Source organism: Gossypium hirsutum, chromosome A08 (genome assembly GCF_007990345.1).
Source record: "Gossypium hirsutum isolate 1008001.06 chromosome A08, Gossypium_hirsutum_v2.1, whole genome shotgun sequence".
NCBI classification, from domain to species: Eukaryota; Viridiplantae; Streptophyta; class Magnoliopsida; order Malvales; family Malvaceae; genus Gossypium; species Gossypium hirsutum.
Window position 1 is genome coordinate 64722113 of NC_053431.1, and position 19872 is coordinate 64741984.

The 19872-nt window shown below is 31.1% G+C and overlaps 1 protein-coding gene and 1 pseudogene across 1 annotated transcript; both read left to right on the top strand.

Annotated features, from left to right (window-relative positions):
- Positions 1 to 2661: 2661 nt before the first annotated feature.
- LOC107910089 (uncharacterized) lies at positions 2662 to 5314 on the top strand (annotated as a pseudogene).
- A 4881-nt stretch (positions 5315 to 10195) lies between these two features.
- On the top strand, positions 10196 to 10771 carry LOC107917212 (uncharacterized). The gene has a single exon (XM_016846848.1). The coding sequence runs from the start codon at positions 10196 to 10198 to the stop codon at positions 10769 to 10771; it is 576 nt and encodes a 191-aa protein (XP_016702337.1).
- The last annotated feature ends 9101 nt before the right edge of the window (positions 10772 to 19872 follow it).

Sequence of the window (19872 nt, forward strand, 5' to 3'; positions counted from 1 at the left end):
ACCTCTCACTGCAGAAAGCACCCTCTATGTTATAAGGGATTTTGAGAGGTGGAATCGTTCAAATTGCATAAGTCTAATGATTGTGAAGCACAACATTTTAGAAGGCTTTAAGGGCATAGAATCTGAAAAGATTACTCAAGCCAAGGTTTCCTTGACGAAATTAAGAAACATTTGGCTAAAAATGATAAAGTTAAAATGACATCATTTCTAACTTCTTTGATGTCTATAAAGTATAAGGGTCAAGGAAATGTTGAGCGATCTAAGGGCTATGAATTTTATGATCCCATAATTAGGAATATTTTTGAGACGAGAATTGCAACATTCTTTTAGGATGTTGAGTTTGGAGGGAGAAATAAGGTTAGAGACATTGTTTTTAAGGAGGAATTGAATTTTAACTCAGTTCCTACTATCACTTTTGATGATGTTTAGGTTCTCATACCTATCATTGATTAAGAAGTGAATCCAGAACCTCAATAAGACAATGTTAAACAACTCCCTATTCAAGATGAGGTAATTGTTCCAAAAGAACAAACTCAACAACTTCAAGAATGAATGTTATTAAAAATGCCCACTAGGGAAAGGGTTATAATGACTTTAGTGGAATATTTTGATATTAAGCTACATCATATGAATATTAAGTTAATGGTTTCTCAATGATAACATTGATCATACATTTATATGGTGCAATTAAAAAAACTTTGTGTCTGATGATACAAAGATAATGATTTGCAGATTAAAGAACTTCATCTATAGGCTCAAGTAGACTTCTCGTCAATAATATTACAAAATTTACCAAATGATTATCTCATTCGATTTAGAGATGAATTTTGTTGATAACTGTATATACCATAAGTTTAGTGGGAGTAAGGTTCTATATTTGGTTTTATATGTTAATAACATACTGCTTGTTAATAATAAGTATAGCCTCAATCAGTGCCCTAAGAATGATTTTGATATTACAAAAATCATAAGATTTTTTACATTTTAGCAATGGAAAATCTAATGTACATTCAGGTTTGTATACATTGGAATATTGTGTATATTACTGGGGTGTTAGGCAGATATTTTAAGCAACCCTGGTTTCGACCATTAGATAGCATCCAAAAAGGTTATAAGGTATTTTTAGAGAACAAAAGATTACAGGCTCACATATCGGAGATCTAATTTGTTAGAGATCGTCAGGTATATAAACTCTGATTTTGATGGAATATGGATACAAGATTTTGTCACTAAGCTGCAAATTATGAAAACAAATTGCAGTCTTTTATTCCAATAGCAACAGGAGCACGTTAAAGTTAAAACACATAGACTTTAAATTCCTAGTTGTTAAAGTAAAAGTTCAGAGTGGTTAGGTACTTATAAAGCATATTAGGAAAAACTCCATGATTGCGGATCCGCTTACTAATGAACTACACCTAAGGTTTTATAAGAGCACATTGCTCATATGGGTGTAATGTCATTTAAAGGATATTTGGTTTTAGTAGGAGTTTGTATTTTTAAATGCTTTTATGTTATAGATACATTTTCAGTTATTTCAATTTAAAAATAATAAGTTTATTTTCTGCAGAAATAAAGTTTATTTGGTTTATCCACACTCTGATTTTGGTAAGGTTTGATCTCACTAAGGAGGACCAGTTGGAAGTAGACATGTTTAGATCATACTGCATGTAATTTCCATACTACACATCCATACTTGATCTATGTCATTTGGTTGTGTTAATAAACGTGATCATGGATGGATTTAGTTACGATATATGTAACGAAAGTCACCTTGGTTCTATGTTAACATAATTAATGGACGAGATTGTTCGGAATACCTTTTGGATATGATAGTAAAATTTTGAGCTCATAAGGTTATATAATGGCATGTAATTATAAAGTAATTAGTATATATATGAGGTCCAAGTGGGAGATTGTTGGAAAATTTAGACATCACATGTATAATAAGGATAATTACGTGTTATTATTTACTATAATGATAAGTTAACCCAAATTAAAAGTGATCTAATTTGGTTAGAATTTTATTGAGATTTTAATTATTAAATAAAGTATGGGTCAAATATGTGTAGATACTCTTCTAATAAAATTCTAATTAATGATGGGCTAATTAGAATTTGATTAGAACTAATATGCTAAGGTTATAAATATTAGGGTTATGGTTCCCAAATTATACACAAGATATCTTTTATAATATCTCATCATTAGGAAAGAGAGAGCAGATATTCTCTGAATTTCTTGTGTGCTAATTTGGAAGATCAAATCCCCAAGTTCTAGAAAGTTTCAAGGAACCCATGGATTCAGGTACGCTTCCGCATCTAGTTTTGTTCTTGATTTATTCTTAATGTTTTGACATGATAAATCTTGATTTATTAAGTTATATTATAGATTTATTTTATAAATTCTACAAGTTATACGATTTAAGAGTAAAGCATGGCAGAAGCTTCAAAGACAATTAACAATCGAAGAGTTGGAATCACCCATACAACTTGTCATTTATGCTTTGTTTATTCAAAACAAAAGAATTCACCCATATTTGATTTCATATTCACTTTCTCCTCAAACTACATCCTTTTATTTTATTTTTAATGTTAAAGAATAAATATGAAAGTGAGCATTAAGCGGAGTGGTGGAATTATTTAAGACCCAAATGCCCAAACTGCAAAACTCTTCCTAAACATAACATAACTCAAGTTTGTCAAACAAAAACCTCTTTGGAGAAAAACACAATGTCATTGTTACCCTTCTTTCACATCTACAAGCAACTTCTACTCCAGACCTTGCTCTCTCTATCACTTGCTCAAATCCTCACTTTCTTTAAAATAACTATTTTCTTTCTCACTGGTCTCCACACTTACGTCCACCTTGGAAAAGCAGGCAGCGCCAACAATGCTTTCTCTGGTCTTAGAGCTCGCTACTCGTAGACCTTCCTCTGATTCAGGTTCTCAACTTGATGATCACCATTATTTGTCATCAATACCCAATGGGGATCTCAAAAAGAGGAACAAATGTAAAGTCAAGTTCGAGTTCGATGAGAACAATGCCCAGATCTTTAGGCTGAAACTCGAAGACGGTCATCTTCAAACAAGGCTCTTTTTCAATGAGTATCGAAATTCTTTCGTTTTCTCCTTTCTGGGCATTTCATGTTTGTGTCTTTCAAAGTGTTTAGGTGACTCTGAGCCGGGTTCTAGGGTTCTCATAAATGGGAACTTAATACCGGTTATTTTTGGATTTATTGGCTTAACCAAAGCGTTTTTGGCACTTGCAAAGATATCGTTTGAGAACTCTTCTTCTAAGAGATCGGAGAAGCAATTTAGTAATGGCGTTTTGGGGTTTCTTGTAGGGATTATGTTTTGTTCTGGAATTGGACCACCTGTTTTCGATTTCCATTTCGATTCAGTTGAAGGGTCTTGGAGGATTCTTCTTGCTGTTTTGATGGGATTCCTTGCTAGTTTTTTGTATATGCCTGCCGGCAGGAATGCACGGTCCTTTTGGCTTGGAACTGATCAGCTTAGGTGGAATTTGTCCATAATTTCTTGCGGATGGTTTGCTAGAACGATTTTATATGCCAATTATATGTTAACTTTGTTCACAGCTTTACTTTGGATTAATTCATTAGCTGAAATCCTTGTTAACAAGAATAGTCACAATGGTGGGGTTGCTGACAAATTGGTGGGAAATGTGGGTTTCTCAAAATTGGATTTTACGAAGCTTAGGATTTTGTGCTTAGGATTTTGTGCTTATTGCTTTCTGGAGTTTTACAAGTTGTGGCTTCACGTTCAAACCTGCAGATGTTTTTGAATGAAGCAGTTTTGTCTTGGTATCAAAGGTTACATGCCAGTAAGGTCTCAGATTTGGATTTTAGCCGTGCAAAAATTTTCTTGCACAACCACTACTTATGCCTTGCAGTTTTGCAATTCTTAGCTCCACCGGTATTGGTACTTGTTTTTCTTGGATTATCTCAGGTTGACACTAACTCATTTGACAAATACAACTTGGTTTGTGGTTCATTGCCTTGTTCTGCTTTTATTAAAGAAGCATCCTTATTTATGGCTTGGTGGATCATATTTGTGTGGGTGGTTATTACATCAGCTAGTCTGGTTTTTTATTGCCATGCTACTGTGTATATTTTCTGATAACTTGGTTTGTTTTGCATTAGCCTTTAGAATTTGGCCCTTGTCTTGGATTTTTTGCTTATTTTGGATAGAGATTGTTTTGCTTGAACCAGATTATTACAGATGTTTTAATACTTGGGGCAAGAAAACTGTTTTTGGATGTTGTTTCATTTTGGTTTATTTCATTTACCACTCCTATATTCTTCCCTGTTTAAGGATGCAGTTGGAACTCCTTAGAAGTGTTCAAGTGTAGGATGATGTGAACTATAGTTGAAGCTTTTTCGGTTTCATATCTATCACTAGTAAGAGACGCATAAACGGCTGCAGGATGCATATCTGGATTTCTGAGCAACTGAGCTACTACCAGGTGATATATTTGTTATCATTGCTCCATATAAAAAACTGTCGTTATAAACCAAGCAATATAATTTCCCAGCACACTTATCATCAATGTTTTCCCTCTATACTATCATGTGGAGTGTAAGGACTGTGTATTGCATTATGATATCTTGACCTGCATTTTGGTCTCATAAGGTACATAATGTTTTCCCATTACATGCTACAAAACTGTCATCCTATCATTAAGCTGCCATGTGAAAACATGCTATAATTGATATAAGTTTTTTTACTATCATTTAAGTTGTATGATTTTGGATGAACAGTTTTAGATTATATAGGGATATTAAAGTGTCTGTTCCTCATTATCTGTCCTCGACTTTTGGAGTACCTTTACATGTTCGTATTTATAGTTTTGAAGTCAAAAGCTATACAATTGTTTGCAGTGGCTTCTTTAGTTTGATTGACAGACTACTTTTATCATTATCGAGAGGTGTATTCTGCTTGTCTTGTATATATGTAGGAAAAGGAATTTGTTGCCACGACCTGTGAGGAGAAACAGAGACCTTTACCTTATTCTCTGCCTCCCTTAAAAGTTGGGTTATTGCTACCTTAGCTTAGTGTTCATGTTTCCGGTCTAAGCTGAATGATGAGCTCTTTAGATGTTCATTCTGTTCTGAATTTGAAAGCTGATGATTAGGTAGTTCGATGTGTGATAGATGAGCTTCAAAGGGCAGTCATAATGTATACATTTTAAGATCTTTGAACTCAATGTTAAATCACAATACTTAAGAACTGTCTGTAAGTCATTTTGATGGAAAAGATTTGCAGATAGTACAAAGTGTCGGTGATTTTAAGTTTCTTTCAGACCCTGGATTTAGCCGATAATCTGACCATCTATTACTAGTGTCTGTCCTTAGGAACCTTTTGCGCGGTTAGCATTAGAAAATTTATTGTTATTCCTCAGAGTTAAATGCAACTAGATAGAAAAAAAAACACAAAAATTAATTTCCATCAATATTTAATCTATTCTATCCAGATTTTTCATTTTCTTTTCAAGTCTTCGTATGCCACATATCTTTAAATAATTTTAGAATATTTGTACCGTATAAGATAGCATGTGTTTTCTTAAAGATTTATGGAATCTCGAGATTTGTGTTCTTCTTTCTTAAGTTATAAAATTTGATCTTTTTCCTAACTTAGAAGACCTGATTCATCAAAATAATTTTAGTAATGGATTAGCCCATTCTATGTTATCTTTTTCTCTTATTATTATAATTTTTTTTTACTAAGAAAAAAGAATCACTAGTCATGCCTCAGACAACCTATAAAGAAATCGTTTTGTACTGAATAGAATATTTGGAATCATTTTCGGGGAGCGAAAAGAAAATTGAAGATATGTTCATTTTTTATCCTAATGTATAAAAATTAATCATTTCAAATTAGAAAGATGAGAGGTGAGAAAATGATGAAAATGTGTATGTTTATTCAAAATTATATTTTTTTAAATGTTTTTTTTTCAACTCTATCAAGTAATGGATAGAAAAGAAAATTTTATTTTTTTCATCTTTTACCAAGCAAACTTATGGAAAAAAATTATGTTCATTTTCTTTAATTTTCCATCCTTCAAATTTTCTTTTTTTTTTTATTTTCTTTTCACTCTACCGAGCTATAAATGGATTCATTGTCCTAAAAATCGGTTTATCAGCAATGATTAATTTATAAATTTTCTTTTATATACACGTTTTATATTTAACTTAGGTCTTCATTACATATATACTAAATATATATGAAATCTGATAGTGCAAGGCTACGCAATCTTTCTTTTTTTCTTTCTTTTCTCCATTTTTCATCTTTCCTACCGAGCACATCTATGGAAAAAGAAAATCTATATTTTTCATTTTTCTATTTTTCTATCCTTAGAATTTTTCATCTTTCCATATGATAGGGAAGATGGAAAAATGGAAAGAAGATTATATTTTTTTTAAGCATTGCTCGGTAAAGTTGAAAAATGAAAGGAAAGAAAATAAAATATTCAAAAATTGCATAATTTTAAATTTAACATACACCTCTCACATTCTCTCTTATCATTCTAATTTGGGGGATTGATTTTTTTGCATGAGGGTGTGAAAAATGGTCATCTCTCCTATTTTTTTTCCTCTTCTCAACCAAGCAGTGTCAAAATTTATTTTATTTCCACTTCTCCACCCTCAAAGTGTACAAGAATTTCAACTTTCCTAAAACAACAAAAATTTAAATAGGTATTATATATGCTCTAACATAATTCCAATTAACATGATAAGTTTGTTGAATTGTGCATAATGAAATTGAAATTATGTTTTAGGAACACAAATTCGACAATCTTAAATTCATTAACGATGGTTGATGTATATATTTTAGTATATATTTTAGTAATAAAAGCAATTGTTTTTGTATATAGTGGAGATTATAGTTGCAGCAACTGCGTTAATATTCATATTCAATACTATAAAAAATATACAAATGTATAATACCTTATATAATGCAATTCACCACTCTAATGATTCCTAATATCTACATCTCAACCATTCATTTCTGGGACACTCGTATATGCTATATTTCCGCTTTTCAAGTTATGTATTCATGTTGTGTATATATATATATATTTGCAACTTTGTCTATATTTTGTTGACCATGAAGAAGTTTTTGTCACCACAGCAATACAATACCGTCTTACTTGATATTAGTTATTTATAAATAACATGCTTGCTATTTGTACATATCTATACTACTATATATAAAAAAAGCCCTACGCTCTTCTTTCTTTTTACATTATTAATAATAATGGTTAATTTTTAATGTTGGTCCCATTATTTTCTCTAGTGTATAAAAATGGCCAAACACCAATTTTAGTCACTATAATATGCTCAAATTTGAATTATAATTTTTTATATTTCATTTTTCAACATAATTTAGCACCTCAATCTTTATAATGCCATTAATTAGCATAAATATCTTATTTTAATTAAAATGTAACATGAATTTTAAAAATTGATAACATCATTAAAATACTTTGTTAAATTTAAATTCATTACAATGCTAATTTTCTCACATGATTATCGAATGTGTGTTTTTTAATTAAAGTTTGGAATGTCACACCAATAAATTTAATAAAAGAATTTTAATAATATTAACAATTGAATTTAAATTTTTAAATTCAAAAAATAGAGAAACTAAATAATTAAAAATAAAATATGGTGACCAAATTTTAAATATATAGAGAATAGAAACTTGGACCATATTGTAATCTTTAAATTTTAACTATGCTGAACGTGAAGCATGAGTTGAAAATCAATACTGATTGTAAATTAAAAATTATCATGATTTATGTTTGAAACATTATCTGTCTATGTATATTTATAATTGGTAATAAAAGTAAATACATGAACATATGCTAGATGTTTGGGTTTAGCGCTGAGTAGAGGGTTTTTTTTTTTTTTGTTAAGGGTTAAAAATAAATCCTCAGTAAAAATTTAAAATTACTTTGTGTACTCAATTAAATTTTCAATGGTATTGTGTTGACATAACTGACGCAAACCACTATAAGTTGCCACGTGATAATATGTTGATGTGACATGTCACATTAATAAAAAAGTGATTTTTTTAAAAAATAAAATAAAATTTCTAAATAATTAAAATGTGTGCATATAGAATAAATCATTTTGGATAAGTACAAAATTAATAAATAAATTATTAATATTTATTTTAAATGTGTATAAATTCAAAAAATTAATTTATTATTTATTCTTGTGTATATATAAGTGCTTTTAATTCAATTTTTATTTTTATGGGAAATAATTATATATATTTGTGTAAGAAACTAAAAATTTGTACTTGAAATAGATTTATAAAATTTTAAAACATCGTAGCTAAAATTTTTAAGCTAAAGCAGAAAAAACTAATATATATATATAAACAATAGGATTCGTAAGAAAAAGAAATGTTATCTTAAGTCTGCTACTCTAGCATGTCTTTGTTGGCTCTCTCTGGCAGGTTTTAGTTTTTTTTTTTTTAAGTCTTTGTTTTGTTTTGACAACGGGTATTGCCCAATTTTCTTTCTTTATTTCCATTGGCCAATTAAAACATACGATCAAGTTTTGTTTTCAATTATGGAATCAGAATTCGCTGGATTAATGATTAATGAGGAGGAAGATGAAATCCTACAAATACAAGTCAAGCCAAATACAGAAAGGGAGGTGGGGGCTTTTCAATTAGTGGGATGCTTTCTAACAGCCAACATCATTCATTTTCCAGCAATGAAAAGCACCATGACAAATTTATGGCATCCTGTTCAAGGTGTTCAAATTCGAGATCTTGAGGAGAAAAGGTACTTGTTTCAATTTTTGCATGTCATGGATATGGATAGGGTTTTAAAGGGATCTCCATGGACCTTCAATAATAATTTATTGGTGTTATACAAGCTGCAATGGGCGGAGAATCCATTAAAACCCCCTTTAATCTTTACACCTTTTTGGGTACAGATCCATGATATTCCTATTGGTTTTTTCTCTGAAAATCTGGCATTGCGACTGGGTAATTTTATAGGGAATTTTATGGAGTATGATGACTCTAATCTGGGGAAAGAAAATCGAAACTACATGAGGATAAGAGTCCAAATTGATATACGATGACCTTTGAAAAGAAAGAAATAGCTTATGTTTTATGAAAAATGCTCATACGTCCGATTTAAATATGAAAAACTGTCACTTTTCTATTTTTATTGTGGTCGTTTAAGCCATGGTGATTCTTTTTGTAAAGCAAAAATGGCACTAGGAGTGGAAATTGCTGAAATAGGGTGGGATTTATCATTGTGAGCTCAATCTTGAAGAGCTCTAGCAATGAATAGCGTTTGGTTACATGAGGAAAGAGAGGGAGAATGGGGTGGAAATCGAGTGGGAAGTCAAATTTTAGGGAATAAATTGGGGGTTCTTGGAAAAAACACAGGAAATAGGAATAATATATATCCAATATTAGGAATAAATTTGGAAGGGAGATTGCCTACTTCACGTCAAGGAGGTGATAACTCATGTGCAGAATATTTCCATACTACAATAGAACATGATCTAGAAAATGGTGTGTTAATTGGAAATGAAGGTAAAAAGAGGTCTAGAGGGGAGATTGAAGATTTAACAGCCAGGGAAGAGGTCAACACTGTAGTGGTAAGGAATTGGAGAATGGTGGAAACTAATCATTTATCATCGGCGACTATCAAGAGGCAAGCCGACCGGGTGCAATGAAAATATTAAGCTGGAATGTCCATGGTTTGAGGAGCCCACAGACAGTTCGAAGACTTCGCCATTCGCTGAAGTTGTATAATCCCCAAATGATCTTTTTTATGGAGACAAAAATCAGTAGGAGTCAAATGGAAAGAGTTCAAAGAAGCTGTGGTTTTCTGAATGGCATTGATGTAGAATCAATTGGTTCTAGATGTGGGTTATGCTTGGCTTGGAACGGCGATACTAATGTTATGCTTCAATTTTTTTTGAAAAGGCATATTGATGTAGTAGTAGAAGACGTGGATGAAGGTAACAAATGGAGACTTACTGGGTTTTATGGATCTCCTTATCAACAAGATAGAGATGAAACATGAAATCTTTTAAGGCAATTACGTAATGTTGGGGAACTTCCATGGATGGTATGTGGGGACTTTAATGAAATTCTGTATGGTTTTGAAAAAAAGGGGTAGTTTAATTCGTAAAGAGGGGAGAATGGAAACTTTTCGAAAGGTGTTAAAAGATTGCAATTTAGTGGATGTAGGTTTTTCTGGGAACTGGTTCCTGTGGGAGAGGGGTAATTTACTAGAAACAAATATCCAAGAACGTTTAGATAGGGGTGTGGCTACTGATGAATGGTTATCTCTTTTTCCTGAATCTCAAATTCAGCATCTTTCTCATTCTTTTTCAGACCGTTGCCCACTGCTTATTACTACAAAACGTAAAGATAAGAGGCGAATTGATAGAAGTCTCAAATTCGAAGCATGGTGGGTTATGGAGGAATCATTTTTTAAAAAGGTTAGAAATATTTGGGAAAATTCCACAAGAGATTTATTGAGTAAGCTGGAAAGTGTTAAAAGAGGGTTGCAGAGATGGGCTGATGAAATTCGATATAGTAGAAAAGAGAATAAGGAGGTGTTAACTTCTAAGTTGAAAAAATTGCTGGAAGATGAGAGAAGTGATGAAATTTTAGCAGAACTCATTGATACAAAAATTGAACTTAATTTTGAGATTGAAAAAGATGAGCGATACTGGGAACAAAGAACGCGAGTTAATTGGCTGAAATTATGAGACAGAAATACTACTTTTTTTCATAAATAGGTGACATAGAGACGGAGGAATTTTATTCATAAAATGTAATCTGAAGATGGTAGGGAAACAGATGGACTTGAGAAAATGGAAGTGATAGCTAGATCGTATTTTCAACATTTGTTTTCTGCTGGAAGAAGGGGAAACTATAACCACATTTTGTCGGGTATTGATCGTTACATGTTTTATGAAGACAATTCAAAACTAAAGGCAAGCTACATGAAGGAGGAGATCTGAGAGGCATTAAAAGAATTGGGTCCTACAAAAGCACCAAGAAAGGATGGATTCTATCAAAAGTGTTGGTCAATTATTGGGGAAGATGTTACATCCTTTTGCCTTAATCTACTGAACGAAGGTACGGATCTAAGTGCAATCAATAAGACTAATATTGTGTTAATTTCGAAAGCTCCAAATCCTTTGAATATTACTCAACTCAGACCTATTAGTTTGTGCAATGTGCTCTATAAATTGATGGCTAAAGTCATTGCTAATCGCCTCTGAATTGTAATGGATAAATGTATTGATTCGACACAAAGTGCTTTTGTGCCTAGGAGATTGATTTTTTATCATGCTTTATTGGCCTATGAACTTCTTCATACTTTAAAGCACAAAAGGGTGGGGGAAAAAATGGTTTATGGCAGTGAAGTTGGATATGAGTAAAGCGTATGATAGGGTTGAATTGAATTTTATGGAAGGAATAATGAATAAAATATGATTTGACTTAGACTGGGTTGATTCATTAATGAAATGTGTAACTACAGTATCATGCTCGGTGGTCTTTAATGGTTATACCAGACAAAATTTTATCCCTTCTAGAGGTCTAAGACAGGGGGATCCTTTGAACTCCTTTTTATTTTTATTTTTATTTTGTGGTGAAGGCCTATCTAGTCTAATGAGGGCAGCAATGAAAGAAAAAGTAGCTAGAGGAGTCAAGGCAAGTAGAAGTGGACCGCAAGTTTCACATCTGTTATTTGCGGACAATTGCATTCTGTTTGGGAAGGCCATTGAAAGAGAAGCAACTTTATTGAAGCATATTCTACATGAATATGAAATTTGTTCGGGTTAAAGTGTTAACTATACTAAATCTACTAATTTTTTCAACTTTAATACGCAAGAAGGGGATAAAAGAACAATAACCAGAGTGCTTGGAGTACGTAGTTCAAACGATCCAGAATGGTATTTGAGACTACCTAATCTAGTGGAAGGAATGAAGAAAGCGTATTTTCAAAGCTTGAAGGATATATTACAGCTACGAATAGATAATAGGAGTATAAAACATCTTTCTCAAGGAGGAAAGGAGGTATTTATTAAGGCTATTCTTCAATCCATCCCAACATACTCAATGGCTTGTTTTTTATTTCCTAAGTCCCTTTGTACTAAATTGGAAGGTTTAATAGCAAAATTCTGGTGGCAAAAAAATCGAGGTAAGAAGGGTATTCATTAGTTAGCCTGGAAGGATATCTATTATTTTAAAGAAGATGGAGGTCTTGGTTTTTGAAAACTTGATAAATTCAACATCACATTATTAGCTAAATAGGGTTAGCGTCTAATTAATTATCTAAATTCCTTGTTAGCATGAGTTTTGAAAGCTAAATATTATCCGTCTTCTAATTTTTTAAATGCCCAATTAGGAAACCTACCTTCACTTACCTGGAAGAGTGTTTGGTCAGCTAAAGGACTTCTGGAGAAAGGCTTATGCTGGAAGGTTGGTAAAGGGATCACATTTCTGTTTGGTCAAATATCTGGATTTCAGGTAACGAAGAAGACAAGTTGCAGAATCATAAAAGAAATGAAAACATTGAGTTAGTATCGGACTTGATTGATGAAGAAAGTAGAACATGAAAATCAGATCTACTTGTTAATACCTTCAATGTAGATATTGCAAAAAAAAAATTACGCAAATCCCTTTGGCGAGGTCAGTGCACGATGATTTCCAAGTATGGGAGGAGAACCATCCGACAATTCCTCTGTTAGAAGCACCTACAAACTATTATAGAAGACTACTCTGGTTCCTAGTAATAATATTATACAGGCCGAAAATAAAGATTTCTACAGAAAATTATGGAATTTACACATTCCCTCAAAAATTAAAATTACAGTTTGGAAAATCTCTTGGAACTACATTCATACTTTTGCTAATCTCAAGCTTAAAAGAGTGGTTGTTGAAGCTCGGTGCCTCAGGTGTTGACAAAACAAAGAAGACAACAACCACGTTTTCCGACAGTGTCCTACAACGGAAGAAGTATGGAGGCATTTAAAATTCTCCTGTGTACTTAATAATAACGTTCAATGTGTATGGGAATGGCTCACCTAGGTTTTTAACCAGGGGACAAGTGAACAGTGCCGTCTCTTTTGCTATGGACTCTGGCTTATCTAGACAAGTAGAAACCAGTTTGTAACAGCCTAATTTTCAGTGGTGTCGGAACAGTGATTCGAGATCACTAATTTCGACAAATGAGTAGGAAATATTATTAATTTAGTGAGTATAAGTTAAATGTGAAGTTAGGAAAAATTTTGAAATAGTGAAATGTACTAAAAATATATATATTAAAATAATTAAAATTAAAACGAGGTATCGAGACCTCGAGAATTTTAAATCGAGCCATAAATATTTTTATAAATATTTATGGAGTGTTAATAAGTTAGTATTAAAGTTTCGTCAAGAAATTTTAAAGTACTGATAGGTAATTGAACAAAAAGGACTAAATTGTATCAAATGCAAAATTGTGGGAAATGATTAAATAGCTTAAATGATAAAAGAAAGAGGGTTTAAAAGGCAAATAGACCCAAGGTTTATTTGGGCTGGACGACAAGAGCATGAAATCACCAAGAAAATAAGGGGAATTAAGGGCAAAATTGGAAAATTGCAAATTTTACTTAATAAAGCTAGGACTAAAGTGGAATTATCTAGATTTCTCTTTATTTTTCTACATTCTCATCAGCAAAAACACCATGGAAGAGTTCCCTTAAGCTGGTTTTTCATATTTTTACTGCAAGTAAGTTCAATTCTTGATTATTTCTTGAAATTTTTGTGTTTTTGTGACTTTTACAACTAGGTCCATTTGTTGAATTCATTAGTTCTTGATTCTATGAAAGAAATTGAAAGTTTCTATGAATATGTGCTGGAAGTATATGATGATTTGACATAGAATTAGAGCTTTAAATTGTTTATATGCTGATTTTATTGAAAGAATTGAATAGAAAGTGAATATTTGGGACCTAAATTGTAAAAGAGTTTGAAGTTAGAGTTTTTTGTAGAAATTCTGAATTTCAATAGTTATGAAATAACATATAATGTCTAGGAAAAGTATTAATTGAGAAAATTAGTTTAATTGAGGGGTTAATTAAGTAAGAACTGAATTGTATGAACTATGAAATTTGGGGCAAAATGAAAATCAACATTTTGCACTAAAACAGTTTTGGACAGCAGCAATAGTCTAACTTTGAAAAATCTCCAAAAATTTTAGAAAACTAATTAGAGGATGAATAAAATATTAAATTAAAGCTTATTGAGTCTAGATTCTTATAGAAGAAATGGTGTAAGTAATGGAATTGTAAATCATGAGATATAATAAGTTTTGTGAGACAATGTCAGAATGATTTCGGGTTCCCCTATTCTCAATTTGGAAAATCATAAAAAATTTGAGAAAAATAATTAAGGGATTAAATTTATATATTTAAAATTCTTAAATAGTCTATTTTCAATAGAAATAAGCGGGAACATCATCCGAATCTCGTACGATGAGATAATTAATTCTTAGTGAAGAAGGGTCGGAACTGTCAGACAGCAGAACAGGGACAACTTTAAAGAATAAAATGTACTTATTGGCTAAACCAAAAATTATGAAAATTTTATGGTAATAAGATAACTAAGTCTAGTTTCAGGGAAAATTAGCGGATCTTAATTTCGAGTTCTGTAGCTTAAGATATAAATAATTTAGTGACTATGACGCAAATGGACAGTTTTGAATATACATAAGTAAATAGTGAAATTATTGATAATGTTACTTGTTACATGTTATATAAATTAAGGATGTGGAATGGAGAGGAGGAGGAGGAAAATATGTATGAATATTCAGCTAGCATGGCGAATTTGTATGTTTTAGGCTCATGGACTAAATTGAATAAAAGTAAAATTTTATGGGCAATTTTGTAATAAAAAAATGTTAGAAATGACCAATTTGCATGAAATGGATTATTTTATTATTTAAATTACAAAATTGAATGAAATTATTAATTTAGCTCAAGATCAGGGAAAACATGTTTTAAGGATTAAATTGAAAAGTGTTAAAATTATGAAAAATTCTGACATTTTGTAGAATTCATAGGTTGTTATCAATTTGTGTGAGAATAACGGCTGGAAATAAGGATTAAATTGCAATAATTTTATTTTATTTTAACCTAAGGATGAAATCGTCATTAATTAAAAATTTAGGGTAAAATGATAATTTTGTTTAGAGCATTAGTTGAATGTATTATAACATGAAATAAATAAAAACGACGATCAAATTTCTTTATAAAGATCCGGATGACTTGAATACGAGACTTGAACGTGGAAAAGAAAAGATATCGGATTAATGAAATATCTGATAAATGAATCGGTAACTCCGGTAATGCTCCGTAACTCTATTCCGGTGACAGATTCGGGTTAGGGGCGTTATATTTATTGGTATCAGAGCTAAGGTTTAGTCGGTTCTCGGACCGAACGTAGCATATGTGAAGTCTAGAAATACATGCCATTATATAACTTGTGATAAGATAATTTAATATCTTCCAGCTCTGATAAGATTTATTTTACTTAAAGATAGAGATACTTTCCCAACCGAGTTAATTACGATAATGTTGAAAGCGATACTCAAATATATGAGCAAAAGTAGATTATGATGAGTCGGAACTCATAAAGGTATGAATAAATGTTATATTTAAATTTATGCGTATAGTAAGTAAAATTTTAAGGTAAGTATCAATATTGAATTAAATTTGTATGGATATATGTGATTGATGTGGAAATGGAATTTTGGATATATGTTATATTTGAAAATTTTATTGATTGGGAATGTGATGAAATTGATATGAATATGTGATTAATTGAAATATGTATTGATTGGAAACTGGAAAGTGAATTGAATACCCTATTAACTGTACCGGACTGAGTCGGATATAGTTGGCATGCCATAGGATTTTGAGAAGGGATTTGGAGATGAGATTTGGATATGCTGATGTTTATATCCTTCAGATTTATCTGAAGAGGCACTTTGTGCTATTTAGTTTATGGTTGTTCATTTGACAAAGAAAGATCTGTATGATCATTTCAGTAGGTACAGAGTTTTCATTTGACAGATCAGCTGAGTATATGTATCTCTGAGAGGGTAATTTAGAATTTTGACAGTATGTTCCAACATTGTGTTCTAGAGTTCAAAGGTGAATTGAAAAAGATATTCGAGGTTAAATCAAATTGTGATTCTGAGAAGTTAGTAAAGGTGTTTTATGAGTGTTGAAAGCAACTTCTTCTGGTAAGATTTTCGGAGACGAAAATTCCTAAAGGGGGGGAGAGTTGTAACAGCCTAATTTTCAGTTGTGTCGGAACAGTGATTCGAGATCACTAAATCTGACAAATGAGTAGGAAATATTATTAATTTAGTGAGTATAAGTTAAATGTGAAGTTAGGAAAAATTTTGAAATAGTGAAATGTACTAAAAAAATATATATATTAAAATAATTAAAATTGAAAACAAGGTATCGAGACCTCGAGAATTTTAAATCGAGCCATAAATATTTTTATAAATATTTATGGAGTGTTAATAAGTTAGTATTAAAGTTTCGTCAAGAAATTTTAAAGTACTGATAGGTAATTGAACAAAAAGGACTAAATTGTATCAAATGCAAAATTGTGGGAAATGATTAAATAGCTTAAATGATAAAAGAAAGAGGGTTTAAAAGGCAAATAGACCCAAGGTCTATTTGGGCTGGACGGCAAGAGCATGAAATCACCAAGAAAATAAGGGGAATTAAGGGCAAAATTGGAAAATTGCAAATTTTACTTAATAAAGCTAGGACTAAAGTGAAATTATCTAGATTTCTCTTTATTTTTCTGCATTCTCATCAGCAAAAACACCATGGAAGAGTTACCTTAAGCTGGTTTTTCATATTTTTACTGCAAGTAAGTTCAATTCTTGATTATTTCTTGAAATTTTTGTGTTTTTGTGACTTTTACAACTAGGTCCATTTGTTGAATTCATTAGTTCTTGATTCTATGAAAGAAATTGAAAGTTTCTATGAATATGTGCTGGAAGTATATGATGATTTGACATAGAATTAGAGCTTTAAATTGTTTATATGCTGATTTTATTGAAAGAATTGAATAGAAAGTGAATGTTTGGGACCTAAATTGTAAAAGAGTTTGAAGTTAGAGTTTTATGTAGAAATTCTGAATTTCAATAGTTATGAAATAACTTATAATGTCTAGGAAAAGTATTAATTGAGAAAATTTGTTTAATTGAGGGGTTAATTAAGTAAGGACTGAATTGTATGAACTGTGAAATTTGGGGCAAAATGAAAATCAACATTTTGCACTAAAACAGTTTTGGACAGCAGCAATAGTCTAACTTTGAAAAATCTCCAAAAATTTTAGAAATCTAATTAGAGGATGAATAAAATATAAAATTAAAGCTTATTGAGTCTAGTTTCTTATAGAAGAAATGGTGTAAGCAATGGAATTGTAAATCATGAGATATAATAAGTTTTGTGAGACAATGTCAGAATAATTTCGGGTTCCCCTGTTCTCAATTTGGAAAATCATAAAAAAATTGGATAAAAATAATTAAGGGATTAAATTTATATATTTAAAATCCTTAAAGAGTCTATTTTCAATAGAAATAAGCGAGAACATCATCCGAATCTCGTACGATGAGATAATTAATTCTTAGTGAAGAAGGGTTGGAACTCTCAGGCAACAGAACAGGGAAAACTTTAAAGAATAAACTGTACTTATTGGCTAAACCAAAAATTATGAAAATTTTATGGTAATAAGATAAGTAAGTCTAGTTTAAGGGAAAATTATCAGATCTTAATTTCGAGTTCTGTAGCTTAAGATTTAAATAATTTAGTGACTATGACGCAAATGGACAGTTTTGAATATACATAAGTAAATAGTGAAATTATTGATAATGTTACTTGTTGCATGTTATATAAATTAAGGATGTGGAATGGAGAGGAGGAGGAGGAAAATATGTATGAATATTCAGCTAGCGTGGCTAATTTGTATGTTTTAGGCTCATGGACTAAATTGAATAAAAGTAAAATTTTATGGGCAATTTTGTAATAAAAAATGTTAGAAATGACCAATTTGCATGAAATGGATTATTTTATTATTTAAATTACAAAATTGAATGAAATTATTAATTTAGCTCAAGATCAGGGAAAAACATGTTTTAAGGATTAAATTGAAAAGTGTTAAAATTATGAAAAATTCTGACATTTTGTAGAATTCGTAGGTTGTTATCAATTTGTGTGAGAATAACGACTGGAAATAAGGATTAAATTGCAATAATTTTATTTTATTTTAACCTAAGGATGAAATGGTCATTAATTAAAAGTTTAGGGGTAAAATGATAATTTTGTTTAGAGCATTAGTTGAATGTATTATAACATGAAATAAATGAAAACGACGATCAAATTTCTTTATAAAGATCCGGATGACTTGAATACGAGACTTGAACGTGGAAAAGAAAAGATATCGGATTAATGAAATATCTGATAAATGAATCGGTAACTCTGGTAATGCTCCGTAACTCTATTCCGGTGACGGATTCGGGTTAGGGGCGTTATACAGTTCTTATATGAAAATAAAACTACAACAAGTAGTGTAATAGCTCATTTTTCAGTGAAATCAAAATAGTAGTTTCAGGACCATAAATCCAACCCAAAAATATGATTTATTTTTATTTTCATTATATGATCCGTAATATGACAGATATGCCGTGAGAAAATTTTATCGATTAAGTGTTTAATTACAAGAAGGACTAAATTGCATAAAATGCGAAAGTTGAATTCTAGTAGCTATAAGGATCAAATAGCTATGGAATTCAAAAATTAAGGTCCTTATATGGTAATTAGACCATTAAGAAAAGTATGTAGATTTTTCTTGGTGACTCATCCATGGAATTATAGAAAAAGGGCAAAGACTAAATTGGAAATACCAAAATACTTAATAAACTAAAAAGATGATAAAAGAAATCATTTTATAACCTAAAACACATGGAAACCCTAAGAGAGATAAAATAAACTTTCAAGGCCTAATTGGGTAAGTTCTCTTGTCCCGTTTTTAGTAATTTTGGTATTTTTGAAATTGGGGTAGCTTAATCTCTCTAATTGAGGGATTAATTTGAAAATTTATCAAGGTATGAAAATGTGTCATGGATGTATTATGTTGGAAATGAGAAATTTATGGTAGAAAATGAAAGATTATTGATAGATAAACAACTTTTACAAAGTGATTTTTGATGGAAATATGATTTAGGGACTAAAATGAAAAGTTATAAAGTTGATGAAAAATTCTAAAATTCTATGAATACATGTGCTGGAAAATTTGTAATGGCGCTTTGGTTAGGCTTGGAATAAGGAGTAATTTTCACAAGTTTTTCCGAGCCTAGGGACAAAATTGAAATTTATGGAAAAGTTAGGGGCAAAATGGTAATTTTGCCTAGGACATAAATTGAGTCCATTTAGATATGAAATGTGTGAAATTGATGGTTAAATTCATTTATATAGATCCAGACAACACTAATTCGAGGTTAGATCGAAGAAAAGAAAAGATTTCGGATTAGTAGACTTTTTCACGAACAAGTGTCGAGGTAAGTTCGTGTAACTTAATCTGGCATGTAATTATGTTAATTGAATGTTGTGTTTGTATGTAATGTGATTTATATTGATGTACATTACTTGAATGCTATTATGGGAAATTTGATACATGCTTGAAAATGGTGAATAAGGGTTGAGTCCCGATTGAATGTTGAATTCCGATGATTATATGCATTTCCTCAAAACTAATAAGGTCCTGCATTTGTTGCGGACGGGATTTAGCT

What these genes read in the sequence shown, in the direction of transcription:
- LOC107917212 (XM_016846848.1), top strand. Translation starts at nt 10,196, where the DNA reads ATGGAAACTTTTCGAAAGGTGTTAAAAGATTGCAATTTAGTGGATGTA.